This window comes from Sorghum bicolor, chromosome 2 (assembly GCF_000003195.3).
Source record: "Sorghum bicolor cultivar BTx623 chromosome 2, Sorghum_bicolor_NCBIv3, whole genome shotgun sequence".
Lineage (NCBI taxonomy): Eukaryota > Viridiplantae > Streptophyta > Magnoliopsida > Poales > Poaceae > Sorghum > Sorghum bicolor.
The window spans coordinates 1,583,187-1,601,437 of NC_012871.2; the positions used below are offsets into that span (position 1 = coordinate 1,583,187).

Consider the following 18,251-nt stretch of genomic DNA (forward strand, 5'->3'; position numbering starts at 1 on the left):
CCACGATCCTTGCCGCCACAAAAGCCTTGTTATTCCGATCTACGCCAAACATGGCTAAGCCCTCATGGACAGCAAAAGGGACATGGTGGATCAATGGGACAGCCAAGATACAAGGGTAGAACCTAACTGTATTTTCCACGGGAGGAAGAACGACCACCACGGATGACCGACGGCGGCGGCGGCGGCAAAACCCTAGGCCCTATTCTCCCCTTCCCTCTTCTCCTTTCTCTTTTCTCCCCTCTCCTCTTTTTATCATGAATATGAAAAGCTATGGATGAAACCTAAAGGCCTTGGAGGAGGATATAAAAGGCCACCACGGGTACTGTAGCGGCGCGGCACTGTAGAGTCACGCTACAGTAACAAGGTTCTGTTTATTTTTTTCTTTCTTAAAACTTCTGAAATTTATATCTCCATGATTCAAATTCCAAACAATACATATGAGTAATGCAACCGAAAGCATTCGACGAGCTCTACGCATCTAAAATCTCTGATCATTCATTTGAGTGATGGATAAAATTACAATTATTATTATTTTGCCACTTTACACTTCTGACGCAATAAACGTATTCAAGATGTTACAGAGGAAGAGCCCACGCTGCCGGCCGCTATAGTAGATGGCCGAGACGATGTCACCCTTCTCCACCCACATGCGCAGCCGCTCTCGAGGAGTCGAGGTACGGTCAATTTGCTCCCCAGTCCCCACCTTACAGTAGTCCAGACTCCATTCCGATGGCAGCAGCAACAGAGTAGCCTCCTGTCTTAGTTGAATAGTTGATGCATTGCAATTCGCAACAGGGAGGGTCTGTGATCGAACTAGCCTATGAGGAATAGTAAAGCACAAACAATTAATGGCTCGTACGTGCAATCTTAGTACTGTAGGTACAGGATCAATCCTTCTTTTAGCTTCAAAGCTTTAGGGTATTTCTGATCCATTTTATTCGTCAGAGATAATCCTCTCTTTTTTTCCCCTCAGTTGCAGTTTTGTTTTCGATTTACAGTTGCAATTTTGTGTATCAAAATCTTTTTCACTGACACTCTGACAGTAGTTCGTTGGACCAAATTTACACGGCATCAAGCAATTAGGGGGAATATGTTTGAAATAAGAGAAAATGCTAGTGAGTTGATCAGGCATCGGTCAACAGACTAGTATGGCATGAAAACGAACTGACAAATACTCATATATTGGCTTCATCTACCAGAAATTGACATGACTTTTCCATGTTCCTTGTCTACTGCTGTGTGTGGATGGAATATTTTCAGGCTTTTTATTCCACCTGCTTTTCCTGTCCTTGTATGTGACTTCAGTGCAACTCTTCCACATCTGTGGAAATGATGCCTTTTGGCCTATTGCGTTCAAACATGGAACTAACTAGCTAGGGTGGTTCTCATCTTTGACAAAGACTTCTTGACAAAAGTTTCCCTTGCAGAGAGCCAGAGACCATTCAAGACGTATCTACACACACGATAGCTGTCCACCATTCACGTCCCTGCAATTCAATCAAAGGTAGGTTCCTCCTCCCTTTAATTAAGCTAAATCATTTCCTGTGATCCGAAGTTTGTGTATCTAATCTCTCATCGATACTGTTATCTGTTGAATATCGTGAACAGGGAAGGGATACTGCAGATGCTTGAACCCTAATGGCGGAGATTGTCGGTTCTGCGGTTGTTCAGGAGTCAGTTAGCAAAATCCTGTCTGGTCTGCTTCAAAAATATGAGGAGAAACAGAACCCAATTGCGTTCAGAAACCTTGAGAGGCTAGAGATGGCACACATCAGGCTGGAGGCTGTTCTTCAGACATCAGATAAGTGGGACATCACTGATACATCCTTGTTGCGTTGGCGTAGGAAGCTCAAGTCTGCTGCTCAAGAGTGTGATGATACGCTGCACAGATGCAGGCAGAGAATCCTAGAAGATGAACACATAGAAAAGGAAGTAAGCAATTCCTCCCTTCCTAAGCGGGTTGTGCATGCTACCAGGTCATTCGTTTCTTCTATCTTTAACCACGACAACGACGAATTGAATATATCCATTGTTCAAAGATTTGAATGGTTTGCTGATGGTGCTAGCGAATTTCTGAGGTTACTAGAGCTTGGTGGGACACCAAGGTGTCACATGCACTTTGACCCTCTTATCAGGCACCTTCTTGATGGCAAGATACTACAACATAGAATCATTAGTGCAAACAAATGCCCTTTGCTTTTACAGTTGGCGCCATTTTTTAGTGCAGAGCATGGAATTCAAGGTAGGCTTTACTTCATGCAGAAAGATCCTAATGTGCCGGATGATGATTTTTGCTTTACTGTAACACTGCAGCTTTCGGAGAGTACGGACATAGTTGGGGTTGCAATTCAGTGCTTACATCTGTTTGCCCCTCTTTTCATGTCTACGGTTGAAAACATAAGGAAAAGGCTTATGGAACTACCTACTGAAGACTTCTCGTGGGTACCATATGTTGATTCACACCAGAAAAAATATTGGGACAATGTTCACAGATTTGGCAGTCAATGGTTTCGCCCAAACCCATTATGTTGCAAGAAGCATAATAAGCATGAACTTTGTCATAGTTGCAAGCTAGACAAGTCATCTGGATTACCATATGTTTCTCTAGAACCGGTTATTTATGTAGGTCTGTGGTGCCAGGTCTCACTCTCAGAGTCCAACAAACAGAGGCTGTCACAGTCCGAATGTAGAAGTTCTCTACATGATCATCTATATCAGAGAGCTGGAGTCCTCTTTGCACCACATGGCTCTTCAGAAGACATGTTGCTTGTGGATAAGTTTCCTGCAATAGCAGCAACCAACAGTGAGGAACAACACTGTTTGCATACTGTCTTTACCTTGGGACAACTTGAGGAGATCATGCTGCCAAAAGCAATAGATTTCTTCAGCCAGAATGAGGAAGCGACAGTCTACCAAATGCTTAGGAGGTCTAGGCATGGCACTGCATACATTCAGGTTGAGAGAGCAAGAATCTTCATGCCAAGCACACAACAAATGTTTCATGGAGCTAAGAGAAGGAAGCTGTTGCAAGGACTGGATGAGGAGTTGGAGTGCCTGACATATTGGGTCTCTCGCTTCCTTGTCTTATGGACTTCTCATGCATCCGTCCAACTGGAAGGCTCGAACATGGACTGGTATCTGGAAGTAAAGGAAAAACACAAGCAGCACATCACTGCGACCTGGAATTCCTGATCAGATATCTACCATGGATCGATCAGTATAAAAGAATGGAGTGTTCCATGAAAGGTTCAAAGTGTGGATTTACTGTTCATGACCAAGAACAGATATGCATGTCAAAAGAACAGAGTACACATATTTTAAGATCTCAAATTTGGGACAGATGCTCCGACTACAGGGTCAAAGACTCAACACAGAAGCAGAGCTACAGCACGGAGGAATTTTTTTGTTACTCACCACACTAGTGACTTGTGTATAATATCAATATAATGCTGGTCTTAGTTGAGAACTCTGTCCTGGATTAGGAATGTATGTGAGCTTTTTGTATCGTGGTGTATATTAATCACCATTTGGATCTTATAGTGGACGTTCCATGATTATATATTATCCATCTAATTGCATTGTACAAATAAACGAAAGATGCAACTGCACTGCAAATGTCGTTTTTGGTGTGTAATCATATAGCCATTACCTAGTACAGTCGAGGAACTAAACTTTAAAATTTTATATGTTTAATTATTAGCTGTTCTGTATTATTGAATCCAGCACATTTTACATTTTCTTGAGTGATTTGCAGGAGCAATACAATCATTTAAGGAGAGAAAACGTTTGGTTACATATAAGATAAAAAAACACTAGAAGGAAAAGGAGTAGCACTAGTTTTATTGGGGCTTTAGTTTCGAAAATATTTGGGAGAATTAGGTGTATTGCGCTTGGCATTACATAGCTCCACGCGTTTTTCTTCCCCGCGTGTGGTTCCCTTGTTGTCGCTGTTTTCTTCTTGCGGAAAGTTGGAGGCTGCGATCTTTCGGTTCTGCACATCGCTAGACATCAACGCCGACTGTGGAGGAGACGATCTTTATCAAGCTGGCTGCGGGGGAGGTACGTACGACATGGTCATGGATTCATCCTTCCAGTCTGTGTATCGGGTTTCCATGATGCCTAGGATTTGTGTGTTGGTGCCGGCTGTTGCTTGGATCTTGGAGTCGACGACGCAAAGATAACTTTCGCTTGAAAAATAATCGTTGGGTCTATACTTTGGGTTTTGCCAACTCAATTTTGCCAAATCATTGGAGGTAACCTTTTTTTCTCCTTCCTATATTGATTTGAGACTTGACAAACTCCATGTTTTGCTAAAGATAAAATGCAAAACAATTAAAGATACTCTAAACGGTGTTAGTCAGGGGTAAAAAGATCGTTTTACCCTGGCGAAAGATAAAGAACTCTATTTTTTGGGCCGTTGGAGCAAGCGAAGAAGGCTCAAGACTCTTGGCCGGTTGGCCCGGCGCCCCGGCATATGAGGAAGAGATGCAGCAGGCAGGCAGACTCTCCCAACCTGGGCCGCACGGCCATGGCGGCGGTACACGCTGGGGCGGAGCGGAGAATGGCGGTCGGAGAGGAGAGAGAGACGGCACCAATGGAGGAGGAGCGCGAGCGATTTGCTCCCCACCTCACGGGGCAGCCTCCTCCTCTGCCTACTGCTCTGCTTTCGGAAACCAGAGTGCTTCAATCTTTTACCTCTAGATCTGGACATCTTGGCTATTTGGGAATCGGATCAATCGGTAGTACAACAGTATATTCTTATCTATGCACTATATTATTTTTGGAATAACATATATATACAGATAGTTCTTTTTTTTTCTTTTTCTTTTCTTTTTTGTCGTGTACTACAGTTTCATGCATCCAACACTGTCAATTTTCACTGACAGTTGTCTGTTTTAACCAACTTTCATGGCATCAATCAATCAAGCAAGCAAGCGAGGGGAGACATGGAAAAATGTTGTGAGTTAATCAGACATCAGTGAAACAGTGCGTGGCAAGAAATATGAATTTGCAGAGACTTAATGTTGGCTTCATTTACTAGAAACTGCCACTGCTAGCCAGGACTCGCAAAAGGAAGTTCCAAACTCATTGTCCACTGCTAACCAAGACACCTGAATAGGAATTCCAAGTGGCGTACGGTTTAAGCATCTGATAGGCCAAGGCCTTTTAAAATATTCTCAAGTTGCACTCCACGTTCTTTCCCTGCCGTTGGTTTATCACACCAACCTTCATTCTTTGTTTTTTCCAGACTCGTCCTACTTTTCTCTACTCGGTGCAAGTTGTCCTATTATATATCCAAATGTGTAACAAAGTGCAGACTCTCATCGTTAGCTTTTGTGGGACTGCCTAACCTCCAATTATTGGACTCCCCTACCTCATTTTTCCCCTTCAAAGTCTTTGATATCACTGAATTCTCTTCAAGCGGTCATCTTTATTTGGATAGCTGTCCATACATACAAAGGATAGCTGTCCATGTGGTTTAGTCTAAGGTAGGTTCCTACAGTTGCTACGCCAAATCTTTGCTTGTGATCCAAAGTTCATATGTAGTCTCTCATGTATGCTGTCCTATATTGGATTTTTTTTGAAGAGGGAAGGGATACCGCAGATCCTTGAATCCTGATGGCGGAGGTTGTCAGCTCTGCACTTGTCCATGAGACAGTCAGCCAACTTCTATCCAATCTGGTTCAGAAATATGAGGACAAGGAGGAATCGAGTGCGAACAGAAATCTGGAGAGGCTAGAGATGGCGCACATCAGGCTGGAGGCTGCTCTCGAGACGTCAGAGAAGTGGCAGATCACTGATGCATCCTTGTTGCGTTGGCGCAGGAAGCTGAAGCGTGCTGCTCAGGAGTGTGATGACACGCTGCATAAATGCAAGCAGAGGATCCTAGAAGACGAACAGACAGAGAAGGAGGTGAGGATGTCCTCGTTTCCTGTACGTATAGCGCATACTACCAAGTCATTTGTTTTCTCCATCTTTGGCCCCAACAAAGACGAGTCGAACAGCTCCACTGTTCGAAGGTTTGAGTGGTTCGCAGATGGTGCTAGCGAGTTTCTCAGATTACTAGAGCTTGGTGGCAGGCCACGCCACCACATGCCCTTTGACCCTCCTGTTAGGCATCTTCTGAATGGCAAGAAACTACAGCACAAAATCATTCAGGCAAACAAGCGTACTTTGTTTCTACAGTGGGTGCCCTATATCAATGCAGACTATGGAATAGAGGCTAAATTCATCCTTATGCAGAAAGATGGTAATGTATCCGAGGATGACTTTTTCTTTTCATTAATGCTACAGCTTTCGGAGAGTACAGACGTAGTAGGGATCGCAATTAGGTGCCTACAGCTATATGCCCCTCTTTTCAATTTCAAGTCTGCAGTTGAAACGGTTAGGAATAAACTTCTGCAACTACCTACAGAAGATTTCTCATGGGTACCAGATATTGATACCCATCACAAAGAACATTGGGATATTCTTCACAGGTTTGGCACTGATTGGTTTCGCCCAAACCCACTGTGTTGCAAGAAGCATGATCACCACAAGCTCTGTCATGGTACTAGAAAGTTTAGCAAGTCAAGATTACCAGATGTTTTTCTGGAACCAGTTATTGAAGTACATCTGCAGTGCCATGTCTCAGTCATGGACTGCAACCAACATAGGTCCTTACTGTCTGAAACCAAAAATTCTCTGCAAGATTCTCCATACCTGAAAATTGGACTCCTATTTACCCCACATGGATGTTTAGAAGACATCCTAGTTGTAGATAGAACTCCCACAATACCGGCGATCTACAGCGAGGAGCAGCATTTCTTGCATAGAGACTTTACCTTGGGACAACTGGAAGAGACCATGCTGCCAAAGGCAATAGATTACTTCTGCAAGAATGATGAAGCGGCAGTCTACCAAATGCTTTGGAAATTAAAACATGGCGCTGCATATATTCAGGTCGAGAAGACAAGCATGACCACACAGAGAACAAGCATGAGGACTTCTCAGGGGCCTAGGAGAGGGAAGCTGTTGCAATGGCATGATCAGGAGATAGGGAGACAGGCAAGTACGATCTTTCAATTTCTCAACCTGTGGGTTGCACATGCGCCTGTCCAGCTGCAGGGCACGATTGTCGACTGGATTCAGAAAGAAAAGGAAAGTCAGTTAGCAGCACTGCAGCTACATCAGAAATTCCAAACCATGTAACATGGATGGATAAGGGAAATGAGGAACACAAGACTGGAAATTGGATGTTAGGAACAAATCAAATATTTGGAGTTATTATTAATAGCTGAGCAAAAATATGTGGAAAAACCATAAATGCTCCAAACAAAGAGGCATGAGGAGCAAAGCCATAGCATGTAGATCACAAACTGACAATTAGAAATACTATATGTTGAGCACATAACTGTTTTTTAGTGTCTTATGGTGCCGAGTATTTTTCTCTAGCTGATCCTATGCTGACATAGTTTTACCATCATATATCAACTGTAATGTGTTTTTAAGAGATGTGTAATTAATTTCTATTGACTTTTAAGAGGGTGGTTATGGACCATGAGCTATTCCATTCCTTTTCAGAGAATTTTAGAAAATAATGCTCTTTTGCTACCATGCACTCCTCTTTTGTTTTGTTCTAACTTCTAACAGATTGGTGTAATGCTCTGTCTCCCCCATGTTCTAAACTCTGACACTAAATTAGTCTTCAGTGAGGGCAATGTATTCAGGTGGTAATCGTTTTACCAGTTGTTGACCGTAAAAAAAAAATATGTATTTCATTCTTGGTTGGTAATTGCATCTGCCAACTTTATATGACTGGAATTTCTCCATTTGATAGTATTTCACTCTGTGCCTGATGATTTCTGAAAGCAGATGAAACTACAGTTTCCCCGTGCAAGGTTTGGGTGTGATATACTTTTGACGACTGTTTTGCTTTGCGCCTGCTGTTTGACTGTTCTCCATGGGCGTGCCCGCGGTTTTTCAGCTAAAAAAATGCGGAGAACCGCAGCGCACTGCAGTTGTCTAGTCTCCAAAACTGCAAGTGCTTCCTCTCCACCAAATGCACCACTCTGTCCTAGACGTGCCGTGCTCTCTGACTACCCAGGCGAAGAGGACGACGACTAAAATCGGAGGCATGTGCAGGGAATTCTGGAAGCTTGTCCAGTGCCTTGGATTTGTTCTCAGGGAACTACACATAGGATATTTCCATGAAGCACGGAAGCACCCAGTGCCATTCTGTTCACATGGCTAATTTCCTATAGTATGCTCTCCTATGACTTTGCTAGTAAGTACTGACGTGTAGCTTCATCTGGTACAGACTCTCCAAACACCATGACTTTGCTGAATGCCTTTTTCATTCGTGCGCAAAGTAGAAGTGCTCAGGTTGCCATTTGCTTTGTTGTCTGGTCCTGGGTCAAATATCACCCCACCCACCATTTGATTTTCTTGCACAAACACGTGCAGACCGGCAGATTCTCATGTTTCTGTTAAGTCAAAGAGATAATTTTTTTAGGCATGAATTAAGCCAAAAAGCAATAATTAATCAGTACTTTCCTTGTGCAAACCAACTCTTGTCATTACCAGTTGTTGACTTCTCGACGTCTCTTTCCTCTGAAAATCTTGGGCATCACATATACACTTGCGACAACTCCTCACCACTTCCTTGTACATCAATTGAGGGTAGGACTTCTGTGGAACACTTTTTTTTTCTGTCCCAAGATTTTGTTCATATATTTAGTCTCCTCATGTACAAATTCTTTTTTTCTCTGGGCAGGGAAGGAATGCTAGAAATACTTACTGGATCCTAATGACTGAGATGGTCAGTTCTGTGGTTGTCCAGGAGACAGTTAGCCAAATTCTATCCGGTCTGGTTCACAGGTATGAGGGCAAAGAAGACTCAAATCCAAATGATAACTTGGAGAGGCTTGAAATGGCACATATCAAGCTGGAGGCTGCTCTTGAGACATCCAGTAAGTGGCAGATCACTGATAAGTCGTTGTTACGTTGGCGCAAGAAGCTAAAGCGGGCTGCTCAAGAGTGCGATGACACACTGTATGGATACAAGAAGATAATCCTTGAAGAAGAACAGATGGAGCAGGAGGTGAGGAATTCTTCCTTTCCTAAACGAATAGCACATGCTACCAAATCTTTTATTTTCTCTGCCTTTGGCCGCAATAACTATGAGTCCAGCAGATCTGTTGTTAGAAGATTCGAGTGGTTTGCAGATAGTGCAAGTGAGTTTCTGAGATTCATAGAGCTTGGTGGCACACCATCCCGTCAGATGTCATTCAACTCTTTTGTCAAGCACCTTTTTGCAGGCAGGGAACTACAACATAAAATTGTCCATGGAAATGAGTACCCTTTGTTTCTACTATGGTTGGTGCCCTTTGCTACGAAAGAACATGGAATAGAAGTTTGCCTGGTATTTATCAAGAAAGACAGACATACACTAGAGGATAACTTCTTTCTTGGTGCAATGCTGCAGATATCAGAAAGCACAGACATTGTTGGGACCATAGTGAACTGCCTGCAGCTCTTCCCTTCTTATTTCCAGCCTATAGTTGAAACCATCAAGAAAGAGCTTACTCAGCTACCTACACAGGACTTCTCATGGGTGCCATATGTTGATCTATGGCACAGAAAACACTGGGACAATCTTCATAGTTTTAGCACTCAATGGTTTCGTCCAGACCCATTATGTTGCAAGCAGCATGATCAGCATAAGGTTGGCCATATTAGTAACCTAGGCGAGGTAGATGCTTCTCTGGATTCAATTATTGTAGTAAATTTGCAGTGTCAGATCTCACTATCCGAGTACAATAAACAACGGACCTCACTGTCTGAACATAAATATTCTCTGCGCGGTCATCAGAAGCTGAAAGCTGGACTCCTCTTTACTCCCCATGGTTCTTCAGAAAACATGCTACCTGCGAATAGAAGTTCTACAATGGCGCCAATATTCAGAAGGAGAAGGGGACAACATTGCGAGCATACTGACATTACCTTGGAACAACTGAAAGAAATCATACTGCCAAAGGCAATAAATTATTTCCAACAAAACACTGAAGCGACAGTCTACCAAATACTATGGAAGGCTATACATGGCACTGCATACATTAATTTTGGAAAGCCAAGCATGGAAGCTCCAGGTCCACAGAGAACTTTTAGGGGAGCTAGGAAAAGAAAACTGGTGCAACAAAAGGATCAGGAGCTGCAGCATCGGACACATATGATCTCTCACTTGATCGACTTATGGGGTGCACATGCGCCTCTTCGGCTACAAGGCTTGATCTTGGACTGGATTCAGAAAGAAAAGGAAAATCAGTTAGAAGCACCAGTGAACCGCTGCTGCACCTGAAATTCTAAATCATTTAACCTGGAGAGATAACCGTAACAGATCAAAGGTTGGATTACTACTCAGAAAAGAGAGCAAATCTATCAGAAAAAACAAAAGTGCAGATATATTGGGAGATATAGTTTGGGTCAAATGCTCTGTGTTTCCAGTGAAGGTCTTAAATTGTTGGTCTTGAAATTAGGAACTACTACTATAATTCTACATTAGGAACTTATGGAAGTACAGCACATCACTTGATCTCAGTTTGAGTTATGCATATATGACCAGCTGATCAAGTGATCATGTAATGGGAATTACTTGGGAATAAAAAGTGAAACCTGTTTGTAACCGTATGGTTCCGTTGCTTTTGTGAACTTTGAGATTGTGGTTACGCCATGTCTCGCTTGAATTTAAAGGTCGTCATAACTTCTACTTATTTCTATTTATTAAATTATTAAAGCTTGTATGAGTGTTTATTTTTCAAAAAAAGAAGTATATTTACATGCTTGTATGAGTGCTTTTTTTAAAAAGAAAAATCACAGGTTGGCTCCATTGCTTGTTATAGTCAGCCCTCGACCTACTTCTAAGTGCAACATTAATCCTTTGGTGCAAAACTTTCGTATTGACTTGTATTCGTATTGACTTGGTAATACTGACGTAGATTCTCCTTGTACCCAAACCATAATTCCACCGAAATCTTGTTGAGGAAAAAACCATGCGGGAATTTGGATTTGTTTGACAGGCGGAATTTCGTGGTACTTTCAAAGGAAATATTCCACGTGCTCTACAATCATAATATAGGCCTTCCATCTTTCTAAGTTTCTAAAAAATGTTATCAATATTGTGATCCTAGAAAGGTTTATTATAAAAAACATGTTCAAGAATTATGTTAAAATGCACAGTGGATTCGTTCTAGGTCGGTATAGCCAAGAGTCGGCACTCCCTTAGACCTAGGTCCATCGGAGCCCATAACATATCAAGAACTTGTGCCTAACCTCACCAACAATTACCAATGTGGGACTAAACTAACAAACTTCCATATTACACATCAAGTCCAACTCTTCACATCATACAACCCTATACAATCTCCATGGGTTCTGATATCAGCTCGCTATACCCATGAGTCAGCACCCCCTCAAGCCCAGGTTTATCTCAAATAAGCCTACAACATATCAAGGTCTTGGAACTAATTCAACCCAAAGAATAGTCTGATAAGTGAGGACTGGTCCACCTTATATGTTGCGCTCCCACCATCAATTACCGATGTGGGACTAAATCCAAAAGTGATAATGACATTTGGTTTTACCTTATATGTTGCGCTCCCACCATCAATTACCGATGTGGGACTAAATCCAAAAGTGATAATGACATTTGGTTTTTAGCTAAGAGAGTACTAAGGGCACTCACAATGTAAGACTCTATCACAAAGTCTAAGATAATTAGTTACATATTATTTATGGTATTTTGTTGATGTGGCAGCATATTTATTAAGAAAGAGGTAATAAATAACTTTAGACAATTAATATTTATTCACAAAGTCCAAGTCTTATTTAGACTTTAAGTCCACATTATTCGAGGTAATAAATAACTTTAGACTCTATGATAGAGTCTGCATTGTGAGTGCCCTAAATGCTACTCCATCTGTCCCTGAAAGCTTCAATTACTAAAATCAGTGATATTAAGTTTGACCAACTTTATAGAAAAGAGCATCAATATTTATGACATAAAATGAGTATTTTATAAAAATATATTCTGTGATAAATCTAATGGGATTAATTTGGTACCATAAATCTTAGCGTTTTTCTAGAAATCCGGTCAAAGTTTAAAAAGTTTGACTTAAAATAGCTCTAGAAATTGAAGCCTTCAGAAACAAAGAGAGTACAAGCTAGCAAAGTCTCATAAACAAATATAGAAAAGGCCATAAATAATATTTGTTGGGCCAAAATGAACATTTTCTTATGCTCTAGCCTCTAAGCCCAGGCCAAGCTCAATTCACACCACAATGCACACTGCTGGCTGCCGGGGGAAAGCTGTGTGGATTCTAGGACCCCACCGTAGTGCTTTTGCTGGAGAGAGTGCAGAGCCACGCCATTGTCACGAAGGATCCGGCGAGCCATGGCCGGCCGGTTAGGAAGGTGAGGGCGCGGTGTGCGGGCGGGGCATTGCACTCTTGCTCTAGTTACTCTATCAGTTGATCCTGTATGCACTTTTGGATTTTTTATTTATTTGTCACCTTTAAGTGTGCCAACCCTGTGTGTGTCAATGACATGTGGGACCATATAAGTCACTGACATGTGGGCCAGGAACGGCAAATCTGTAAAAACCCACCATAAGGATGGCATGTTGGTGGCAAATAATTAGCCCTGCACTCTTGCTCTCTCTTCTCATTTTGCAAATCCTGTATGCACTCATCTTCGCATATCACAACTAAATATATTTTTATAATTATTATGGTTTTTAATAAAGTTTAAAATGGTATTCCGGTATGCATGTTCTGTTCCTAGATGGAGAAAACAAAATAGCCTCGGGAGGGGGGGGGGGGTTCCTACTGTATAAACGGAGGGTAAGAGAACTCTCCCCCCGAGTTCATTGCTTAGGAGTGCACTCAGAAAACAGAGTAGCAGTACAAACCCATCAGGCCATTATAGGGGTTTGCCTATAAGTTCCTTAGGTTAAAAAAATTGGTAATTACACGAGGACTCAAGGTATATATTATTATTATTTTCTTCATCTTAACTTGTTCGTTTGGCTGATAAGCCATGACAGAAAGTATTTTTGGCTGATTTGCAATAATCAGCACGCCGTGTGACATGGACCAGCCGCCAGTGTTTATTTGGGCCCTGTTTAGTTTACCATTCAAAATTTTTTCATCCATCCCATCGAATCTTTAGACACATACATGGAACATTAAATGTACATAAAAAAATAAACTAATTACACAGTTTGGTTAAAAATCGCGAGACGAATCTTTTAAGCCTAGTTACTCCATGATTAGTCTTAAGTGCTACAGTAACCCACATGTGCTAATGACAGATTAATTATGCTTAATAGATTTGTCTTGCAGTTTCCTGACGAGCTATGTAATTTGTTTTTTTATTAATTTCTAAAAACCCCTCCCGACATCCTTCCGACACATCCGATGTGACACTCAAAAAATTTTCATCTCCAATCTAAATAGGGCCTTACACAGCGACGACCACAGCAGGAGCAAAAAAAAAAAAAAAACAGAGCATCGTTAATTTCCCACAGCCTTGTTGTTGCCTATGCTAGCAGCTAGCTCGGCGCCTGCATGCAACATTGATCGTTGCACTGCACTTGCACTTGCACTTGCACCCCAGGAGAATTAATTTTGAAGGTGGGTCCGTTCGTAGTTTCTGGAAGGAACGGGAATTGACAAGGCATCCGCCGCTGACCAGTGCTTTTTTTTCCAATGCGACGGCCAGACACGGACGAGCACGCTCGGCGGTGTTGGCCACAAGCTGTGGTGTGGTGTGGTCTGGCACTCTGCAAAACCGCAGCCGCCCGTCGTCTTCCCTGGCCACGGGATGCACGCGCGCGGCGGCGGACGACCACCACCGCCTCCCGTCGTCGTCACCCGGCCCGGTGCCGTGCGCCGCGTATGCACGCGCGCCGGCCGACCACACCACGCGGAACACCACTAGTACAAAAGTAGAAAACGATCGAGCGCGCACGACGTCGTCGTGTGTCTCACAATTAAAAGTCACACCACACCGCGGACACAGCCAACACCAAGTGTCTGCGCTCTGCACCCACCAGCGACCCAAAAACTCCTGCGGCGTCGTCTCTCCATCGGCCCCGGCCAGTCATCTCGTCGATCGCCCGGCGGGCCGTCGCGCGGCGATGTCGTCGTCGACCCAGCTGTCCGGCAGCTGGTCGTCAGCGGCGGAGAGGATCGGGCTGCACCTGCAGGGGCGGCGACCGATCCTGCAGGCCCTCGGCCGCCGCTCGGTCTCTGCGGCAGCGGCGGTCATGGCGGACGACGAGCGAGCAGCTGGCGGTGGCGGTGGCGGTGGCGGCGTCCGAGCCGGGGCCGTGCCGCCGCCACGTCACCACGCCTCGTCTGATGAGCCTGCTGCAGCAGCAGCTGCGACTGCGACTGCGAGTCCAACCAGATCGGGAACGGGCGGCGCCGCCGGCTCGCCTGGCGATGGAGATGATGGTGCGCTTCTCGGAGCCGCCGCACCGTCGCCGCCGCCGGGTCTCAGCACCGCCGAGTTCGCTCTGTCCATCCTCGTCGACTGCTTCGGCCACTAGCTAGCTTAGAGATCGTGCTCGCACTGTGTACTGTAGTGTAGCCCTTTTCTCTCAGGCTCTCAATGACTTGACTATTTGTATACTAATAATACTATAGATGTATTATTTTATATATAATAATAATATACACACGCGTGAGATATTTTATATTCTCAAATGCAAAGTGTACAAACTGAAATTTGAAATTTGAGCACAAAGTCAAAAGGATCTACGGAGTACTGTATTTTTTTATTTTTTTTTGAACTTTACTTGGAATTGTTTGCTTTGTGGGAAGGCATTTGGAATTCTCCCATTCTTTATTTGACGTGTTCATCCACAGGGAATGTGGAAGAAACACTTGGGCCAACGCAAAAAGGTAGCCCAGGTGGCCCAAACTTACTGTTCCGCGAGCCCAAATATATGGGTCCAAATATTTGGTGCTGATCTCGATCGGGGAAGCCCAAAAGAAATAATCCAGAAACTTTTTAGGTCCTGTTTGTTTGCATGCATGAACTAAATTGGCCTGGACAGATGAATAGAGCCCCCCGGGTATTCCCAGTCAAGCTACATACTTCGTTTGTTTGGTAGACTTGTAGTATCTATTGATCCTGGTTTTATATATAGAGAAGATGATGTTTGTTTGTCTAGAAATATCACATGGCCCACATCTCAGCCTCTTCCACCGGAACACTTGCACCCGCACTTTAACAGCCTTGGAGAACGAGGCAGTCGTGCCTGCCAGAAACAACCCTTCCTTTTTGTTTCTGCGTGGCCAGGCTCCAGGCTGCTTTAAAGCCCGTGCACCCAGGCCCACGATGTCTCCAGGCTAACAAACATGCGCAGCTGCAGCATGTAGCTTGCACCGCAGACCTTCCACATAGGCAAAATCCAGAGCTATTCAGACATGAACAGAATGTCAAAGATCTTCCACATAAGCAAAATGGTATGACGGACGACGCATCTACAGGAAGAAAAGGAATTAAGGAAGAGCTAAGAAGTATAATGTTTAAAGCACACGCATCATCAGTAATTCACAAACTAAGGATCTACTAGCTAAGAAGGGTAGTACGAGTGGTATATATACACACACCATGCATGATGACTCGTCACATTTCCACCCGGGATGATAGCAAGGAAGACGAGGTCACTATCGCGGGCAGGTTCAACGAATCTAACGAGAAAATTAACACCTAGCTAGCAGTAGGCTAGCTTATGCCGTGTTAATTGGGAGGAGGACACGAACTTTGGTTGACTTTGATTGATACGGCCAGCTAGCTAGCTGTACGTCGTAGCCTGTGTACGAGCCTGGTTGGTCGTCCCCGGCCGGCCGGTAACCAAGGGCGGTGGAGTAGTAGGCTACTGTCGCCGGAAGACGTGCTCCTCGCCGGTACGGTGGTTGACGTGGCGGATCCACCGTCCACGGCCGCCACCGCTGGGCCTCCTGCTGTGCTGCGTCGTCGGCAGCAGGCTGGGCCCCTTGCCGACCCCGACGTGCAGCACCTCGACGCCGCCGGCGCCGATGGGGAGGTAGGCGGCGCGCACGACCCTGGTCCCGGCCGCCAGCATCCCCCACCACGGCGGCGCGGCGGCGGCGCGACGCCGGACGCCGCCGCCGCCGTGGCGCACGACGACGACCATGCCCCTGGGCCCTGGCCTCGCCGCCCTCAGCACGACCGCCGCGTCCCGCCGCCGCGCGTCGAGCACCAGCAGGTCCACGCCCTCCAGCCGCGCCATGGCCGCCTCGGTGGCGGCGGCGGCGGAGAAGGACGACGAGGAGGAGCCGGAGCCGGAGCCGGAGCCGGAGTTGGTGGTGGCCTCGTCTTCAGTTGGAGGCGCAGGCGCGTCGTCAACGACGTCGAGGCGGGCGTAGCGTCCGCCCGTGCGTCGCGCGGCGGCGGCGAGCGCGAGGCTGGTGGTGGTAGACGTGGATGAGGCGGAGTCCGGAGCGTCGACGATGAGCCGGGCGTTCCAGCCGCCGGCCATGGCGGCGAGGAGCTCGGCGAGCTCGGGCGAGGCGTCGGCGGAGTCGACGTTTGCGATTGCACGGACGCCGTCGATGTAGGCCTTGGAGGCCGTGTCGGGGCACCACACGAGCTTCATCGATCGATCCAGCTCTCGTCGTCCCCTCCAGGTCGCTGGGTGGATCGACGACTCGATTGCTGGTTACTTGGCGGCGAAGGAAGGAATGGAATGGAATGGAAGGGAAGCGAGAAGAGAAGAGAAGAGAAGAAAGGGTTTATTCTCGGTGTGGGGCGTGGAGAAGGGCGGGGGCATAGAAAAGAGAAGCGGACGGACGATGGAAAATGAGAGTGATGAGCGGTGGTGGATAAGCGAGAGCGGATATATATGCGATCTGTGGGCTGCGCTGACGCCCCCCCGCCCGTTGACGATTCGACCGAGCATGCCATGCCATGGCATGGCATGGCATGGCATGGCGGCAACATGGACCTGCTTGGACAGACGACAGGTACGGTACGGCCGCTTCAACTTCAAGGCAGGCGGCACCAAAAAAAAAAAAACTAGCACTGCTACCGGCCGGGCCGGGGTGAACGGACGGACGGGAGGCGGCCGCTCGTGACGGACGGACGGGGTGCTCCAGGTGGGTGGGTGGGCCGGCGTGTCACGTAACGTATCTTGACCCAACTAAAGGCTAATCCTTGTCGGCTCGTGACACCCAATAACTGCCCGCGCCGCCCGCCCGCCCGCAAGTGCTCCTATCGGCTGCCCAGTCTTTTCTTTTTCTTCTTCTCCTTCCTTTTTTTCTCTCTTGCTTTTCTTCTTTCTTTTTCCATTTCAGAGCACCCACGGTGGTGGATGACTGGAAAAAGAAAAAAGGAGAAGGAGAAGGAGGATGGTTGGGTCCGTTTGGGATCCAGATGAGCTCCAGCTTCACCTTCTTGGGAAAAAAAAAAGAATGACATCCAACCATCCAAATACTCAAAATGCTAACTGATTCATGTAGGCATCAGTAGAGAATTACTTCTCCGTTTACACTACGAGGGGAGAGCTTAAAAACACAACATGTTTTCACTCTGCTCCCTATTATATTCTCGTGGGGATCAGCAGAGAATCAATTCTCATCAACAATTCAAAAAAAAGCTGAGGGACCCTAAATCAACCAGGGAGCAGAGCTCTCCCAAACAGACCCTAAATCAATCGGTACTTCGGTACTACATCACAATTCAAAAAAGCAGAGGGAAACATATGAACATAGCCGCATTCCTCGTTCTGGGAGCATCGCGTCGCGTCACATCGAGAACATCCACGTTCCTGACATCTCTCTCAGAGAGAGAGAGAGAGAGAGGATGCATGGTCGAGTCAATCAGTACTTTGGTACGTCATATAGATTGACAAAGTCACCACATTAACGTCTCCTATCGATGAGCACGTTACTCGACACTTGACAGAGACGACCGGTGTTTCCTTCTGACTACCGTCCACAGTTTGCGTGCACCGATTCATCTATCATCCGGGATGGTCATGCATTCCGTCTGGTGTTCCTCATCATGTATTCACATGTGTGGTGACTTCTACAGAGTTTTAGGTTTTCTCTGATATCTCTTAGACATCGGTGTTGTTGTTAACATATTAATCTAACACATAACAAATGGGGGGAAAAGTGAAGCTTCATTTCATTCGATTGATTCAGGGCTTAATTTCACTTGATTTTCCCCTTATTCTA

General features: G+C 45.4%; 3 protein-coding genes across 5 annotated transcripts; 2 read left to right on the top strand and 1 right to left on the bottom strand.

The window, feature by feature from the left end:
* On the top strand, positions 1,313-3,561 carry LOC8084283. 2 transcript variants are annotated; one of them, XM_021452309.1, is made up of 3 exons: positions 1,313-1,504; positions 1,609-2,242; positions 2,314-3,561. In XM_021452309.1, the coding sequence occupies exons 2-3, from the start codon at positions 1,639-1,641 to the stop codon at positions 2,391-2,393; spliced, it is 684 nt and encodes a 227-aa protein (XP_021307984.1). In that variant the 5' UTR covers positions 1,313-1,504; positions 1,609-1,638; the 3' UTR covers positions 2,394-3,561. The 2 variants fall into 2 exon arrangements, with proteins under 2 accessions (XP_021307984.1, XP_002459281.1); XM_002459236.2 differs by having other exon boundaries at positions 1,316-1,504; positions 1,609-3,561.
* LOC8084285 lies at positions 4,286-10,664 on the top strand. 2 transcript variants are annotated; one of them, XM_002459238.2, is made up of 3 exons: positions 4,286-5,489; positions 5,588-8,661; positions 8,756-10,664. In XM_002459238.2, the coding sequence occupies exon 3, from the start codon at positions 8,789-8,791 to the stop codon at positions 10,337-10,339; it is 1,551 nt and encodes a 516-aa protein (XP_002459283.1). In that variant the 5' UTR covers positions 4,286-5,489; positions 5,588-8,661; positions 8,756-8,788; the 3' UTR covers positions 10,340-10,664. The 2 variants fall into 2 exon arrangements, with proteins under 2 accessions (XP_002459283.1, XP_021308116.1); XM_021452441.1 differs by lacking the exon at positions 8,756-10,664 and having other exon boundaries at positions 4,414-4,739; positions 4,928-5,489; positions 5,588-7,593.
* LOC8084286 lies at positions 15,467-16,962 on the bottom strand. The gene has a single exon (XM_002461327.2). The coding sequence runs from the start codon at positions 16,667-16,669 to the stop codon at positions 15,926-15,928; it is 744 nt and encodes a 247-aa protein (XP_002461372.1). The 5' UTR covers positions 16,670-16,962; the 3' UTR covers positions 15,467-15,925.